This window comes from Sycon ciliatum, chromosome 2, assembly GCF_964019385.1.
Source record: "Sycon ciliatum chromosome 2, ocSycCili1.1, whole genome shotgun sequence".
Classification (NCBI taxonomy): Eukaryota; Metazoa; Porifera; class Calcarea; order Leucosolenida; family Sycettidae; genus Sycon; species Sycon ciliatum.
The window spans coordinates 27,095,514-27,101,155 of NC_088644.1; the positions used below are offsets into that span (position 1 = coordinate 27,095,514).

The following is a 5,642-nucleotide window of genomic DNA, read 5'->3' on the forward strand; positions in this document are numbered from 1 at the left end:
AGGACACCAAAGTTATGACATGGAAAAGTTGAAAATTGTACTGACATTTTGTAATTCTGGTGGATACTGTGCTAGTAATCCGTCCATAAAGGGTTAAGAGAGGCATTGCACTGATAAAAAGAAGTATTTGCTTCATGAAAATTATGGCCATTCCCATGTAGGAGAGGGGGGGGGGGGGGCATTGTGAAGACAATGATGAACAAGTAAGTACATGTAGGTTTTGTCTTCATTCAACAGGGCTACAAAGACTAAGTATAGTGTACATGGCACATGCACAGTCAAAGCACATCACTCTTGAGTCTGCAATGAATAAGAATGTATGAATTCTCAGTTGCACTTAACGACGTCTTTGATCATGGTACTCAGAGGGCTGCCACTAAGGACAGGCAATACGCCCTGGCACAGGTCATTCGGCAACAGGCAACAGGCAACAGATAAGTGTAAACACTGCATTTTTCTCCAACTAAATACTTAGAACAGGGAAAAGCTACACATTTCTGTACTTCCTTGAATGAGAGGGGACAGCAGCACAAAATGAAATGACCCGGATAATCACGTCTTGTTGCTGAGCAGAGTAGCTCAGTTCATGTCCAACAGTTACATCGTCAGACAGTACTACAGTATTCATTCCGTGTTCTATCAGCTAGCTTTGACTTTGAGCTCTCAGCTGCTCTGCCACTGTCTGTCTGTCTGTACAGTACAGTACAGTACAGTGCGGCCAGCATAACACTGACTGTGATGTGTGTCAATGTCAACAACACCGGTAGTGAGGCGCCCTGCAGTTCCCTTCATCACCTGACTTCAGCAGGATGCTTTTTTTTTTTTATTGGATGGATTCAGCGACTTTGTAGTTCTGTACGGATTGTAGCAGAAGTAGACCTACAACACGTAGAACATTCCACTCTCTACATGATTGTAGTACATGGCAGGTCTATGTACCGCACGATTTCATACTCCCAGACAAAAGACCAAAGTGCCTCACATAAATTATCGCCACAACGACACGTACAACAGACCGTAACACACACATGGGAACACATGGTCGCAGTATCAGCACACAACGACAAAGCAATGATGTTATTGTAACAGTCAACAGGTTCCGTGCTGGATTCGGACACACGTACACCATTGTACACGCCTTGCGCCCGGGGCCAAGTCCATCAACAGTCTGCACCGGGCGTAAGTAAAAGAATCCAGGTCAGGACGCAACCTAGTGTCTTAGTAGTCTCTCGTAGAGATGATATCTATCCACCGGAAGCCTAAACAGAACTTCTTACACCACAAATGAAGTGATCGGTAGCACCACACGGAGCATTGCGACTATGTTCGCTATTTCTGGAAGGCGAGAGGGGCCAAATCCGTAATACGTCCACCACGGGCAGTCTGCCTAGCTGAAATCTCCACAATCAAACTGACAATCACACACAGTGCCAAACCGAACGAAACGACACGATTTGCACTCACATTTCCATGACGAGGTAGACATGATTTTTGGACTCGTACAACTCGATCAGTTTGATGATGTTCGGATGCTCCACTCTACACACGAGGAAACGTAATCACAGCAAGGAGAAACACATCAGATTCAGATATCGATCACACTTGAACGGACAAACTACAATTTCCCGAGCAAGAATTGCTAGTATCACATCCACAAATAAAATCACCAAGTTGATACAGCTACACACAAAGGACAGATCAATATCCAATGAACAAGGACTGCACCTGCCGCGCCTGCCGGCTAGATAGACACCAGGGATACGTATCGTATACGCCAAAACTCCAGAGTGATACACCAACATTCACAGCTGCGTTCATTGCATTGTCATTCGGATCTCGACGACCCCCGCACGGACCCTGCTGCATCGCGTGGCGGCACACACGACTCACTTACTTTTTCAGCACATTTACTTCGTTCTCCAGCGCTCCCTCCTTGCCTTTCAAAGCTTTCCTATCCACACACTTGATGGCATAATTAACTCCAGTCTCTCTGTCCTTACCACGGACAACCTCGGAAAACGCTCCGCTACAACAATAGAAACACAAACACCGAGCACCCCTTCAGTTGGTACGCAGCTTGTGGCAGGGCAACGGTAGCAGCAGCTGCTCAGAAGCAGGAAGATAAATACTCGCCAGGTAACTTACGTTCCCAGCACCTCTTTCAGATCATAACGCTTCGCCAGACGCTCATCGTACTTTTTGGACTTTCCAAAACCGAAAGGCATTTTTGCTAGCTCAAGACACAACGAATACTAATACAGATCTAATGGTGCTAATGGTGTTGATGACGAAAAGCCCAACAGCGAGCTTCACAGTATCCCTGACACAACCATAGCCATCTGTCTCCCTCTAGCTCTCCCGAGCAAGTCAGCGATTCCACACTGCGAGCGCCACACGAGCGCTGCCTTCTTTCCGTCTATCGTATTCGTAATGACTGCGTTTATGTAGGCCTACTTTCGCTTCTCCGAGATTACGATTTGCAAAATATCCGCTTCAACGATTACGTGTGGACACTGGAGTACAGTCATATTCTACATAACACTAACAGTCTTGCTCTTGCTCGTACTCGTAGTCTGCAGTGGATGCAGTACTGCCAGTAGACCATGGTAGACGTACCGGTAAGTGATATGACGGCGACCACATACATACACTGATACAGACTCAGTAGATCTACAGTCCCTTGCACAGCAGTCAGCACTGACAGCAGATCAGACGGATCGCGCGAGCTCTGCATCCGTGCAGGCGCTCACGATCACACCGATGCACCGAGCACTCCGAGCAGACCCATTACATGTGTCATGGCCATGACTTTGTCGTCACATACAAGTCATGCCATGCCATGGTCATCGACTCATCGTTCTTGATGATTGTCAGATTGATGATTTGATCTTTCTCTGTCGACTGGTAATACTGTAGACTGTGTAGTGGTGGTAGATCTACCACAGTACCCAGGTACCAGTGCATGGGCTGTACGTGATATACACAATCATACACATGATCAATGCCTCAGGTGCCTTTGCAGTGGTGGTACAAGAAAAAACTGACTTTTAAACTGTCTTTGCAGCAAGAACCGGTATTATTATTTAACCCGAGATGTACTACGAATAGAATACAAAACTATCTAATCGCCTTTCCACTGATTTCCCTGATACATAAGCTCTCAAATACACAGTCATTATTGCACCGTTGGGTGCATATTGCAAAAATTTTGGACCTCCTAGTCTCTTTTATATAAGTACATGTACTTCTCTTTCTCTTTGTGACTAATGTAGTTAGCACGTCTGTTAGTTAGTTGTGTCTGGCAGGGTTCAAAACACCTCCTTTCTACACAATTCCGTTTGTGTTGGTTTGTCACACACAGTATCACTATGTGTATTGGTTGAGTGTATAATACACCTTGTATTGTGTAGAACAATAGTATTCTCTTATCCAACCCTTTCATTCGACATCTGCTCTCCTCTGCAGAGTTCCCCGGCATTATCTTATGGAACGAAACAAGCATGCCAGCAGTAACTACTTGCTGCTGTGGAGTGTTGTTGGTGAACTGTTCGTGCTGCTGGTGCGTGCAAGCGTCGTGTGGCCGAAAAAGAGAACCTTCTACTAGTCTAGTATATATACCTCCCAATCTGTCTATTTTTTTTTTTTTTTTTTTTACTATTGACACAGCCCTACTGGAAAACAGGTGGAGAACAAACGAGGAAAGGGACAACACATAGTCATAGGGGATGTAGGGATACTACTACTTGAAGTACTAGTAATCTACTGTATCTGCAAGTGCATATTGTCATTGTTGTCATTGTATTCGTACCCTCTCCCTCTGCCTGTTGTCGAGACATGACACCATGGAGCCTACGGGGGTGCCTCCGGACCGTAGCTCCGCGGGTCTACGAAAGACTACATGACATGTATCTTTACCTGTACAAATGACAACACCCAAGTGTCCAAGACAGTACATAATTGTACAACAAATACAAGTCATGTAACTTAAACTTGTACTTCAGCAAGTCCAAGACTGAGGTTACCTAACTAATACTTCTACGTAGCGTCGTTGAATCTGAGTTGCCTGATCCGACCGATACAAGTGGAATTCTACACAGATCATTCAGTCACTTCTTCTGGCATGTTGTCATAGCATTTTGGTTTTAGAAGACATTTCCAAAGCGCGATAAACAACAGACAGCAGTGAGTAAGTGATGTTATACCACCAGTAACAGGGGACGGTGCTCTCTCTCTCTCTCTCTTTCTTTCTCTCTCTCTCTTCTCTCTCTCTCTCTCTCTCCCTCCCTCCCTCCCTCCCTCCCTCCCTCTCTCTCTCTCCCTCCCTTCTTCCCCTCTCTCTCTCTCTCTCTCTCTCTCTCTCTCTCTCCTCTCTCTCTCTCTCTCTCTCTCTCTCTCTCTCTCTCTCTCTCTCACTCTCTCTCTCTCTTCTCTCTCTCTCTCTCTCTTCTCTCTCTCTCTTCTCCTCTCTCTCTCTCTCTCTCTCCCTCTCTCCCTCCCCTCCCTCCCTCCTCTCCCTCCTCTCCTCCCTCTCTCTCTCTCTCTCTCTCTCTCTCTCTCTCTCTCTCTCTCTCTCTCTCTCTCTCTCTCTCTCTCTCTCTCTCTCTCTCTCTCTCTCTCTCTCTCTCTCTCTCTCTCTCTCTCTCTCTCTCTCTCTCTCTCTCTCTCTCTCTCTCTCTCTCTCTCTCTCTCTCTCTCTCTCTCTCTCTCTCTCTCTCTCTCTCTCTCTCTCGTAGAGACACTTTCTACTGGTCCCGTGCATCTTGTTTTGTCCCCTAATGTTCTCTCCTTTCTGTAGAAATTCATGACTTTTAATATGAAGGAAATTATGATCAGTCTTCCTGGACTTCTGGGACGCTATGAGTATGACTTGCCCCCAGCTCAGTCCGCAGGACCTCGCATGCAGCATAAGACTTGACCAAAATGTTCTCATTCGTGACAATACAGGCTGAGGATCAGGCACATCGGCGGGTCATAATGTGATATCACTCTACATAGCTAGCATCGGCTTCTTTGAAGACAGAGACCTAGCTGGGCCGTCTCCTTTCTCGACCTAAATGTATTCGTTCGATGGGAAGGAAGATGCGAGGTACTTGTACAGTAGTTCGATATCGGTGAAAGCTAGCTTGAATTCGCTGTACACCCAAACGTTTGCTCCATCTCCGAACAGCAACAATTATGTAGCTGTTCGACCTTGAAGTGTGCGTTTTTAACTGCATGGTCTCCCCTCCCTCTCGCCCAGACTCTTTCCCTTTCCCTCTCGCCCAGTTTCTGTCCTTCTCCCTCTCCCCATTTTCCCACTCCCAGTCTCCCATTCGCTCTTCCCATGCAAGCTCTTTCTCTCCCCGCTCAGTGTTGGTGGGATCCCGGTGCACTGTGTCTTTGCATAATATGCAAAGACATAGTGATGATGTGTTGGCGATTTCCGGCTCCCGCAACTAATTCTACCGTTTCCATGAAGGAGACAAAGCGCTTCTCGGTTGCAACTCTGAGTTTCGTGGGTGCGATCATCAGACAGTAGTTGTTTAGCACCACAGTCTGTATCGGGACATGATAGTACCAAGAGTCAGGAGTAAATACAAGTTATTGCTACAGACGAGAGAGTACATAGTACAAAGTCAATACGAGTACAGACAGCCATGACA

The 5,642-nt window shown here is 46.3% G+C and overlaps 1 protein-coding gene across 1 annotated transcript in view; it reads right to left on the reverse strand.

Moving 5' to 3' along the window:
• The window catches only part of LOC135809462 (calcium/calmodulin-dependent protein kinase type 1-like), an 11,743-nt gene extending 9,283 nt beyond the window's left edge, over positions 1-2,460 (reverse strand). Inside the window, exons 1-3 of the mRNA XM_065322819.1 lie at positions 2,146-2,460; positions 1,895-2,026; positions 1,465-1,539 (exon numbers count right to left, since the gene is read on the reverse strand). Coding sequence (XP_065178891.1) covers positions 1,465-1,539; positions 1,895-2,026; positions 2,146-2,225 — 287 coding nt within the window. The 5' untranslated portion in view covers positions 2,226-2,460. The remainder of the gene's footprint in view (positions 1-1,464; positions 1,540-1,894; positions 2,027-2,145) is intronic.
• Between the last annotated feature and the right edge of the window lie 3,182 nt (positions 2,461-5,642).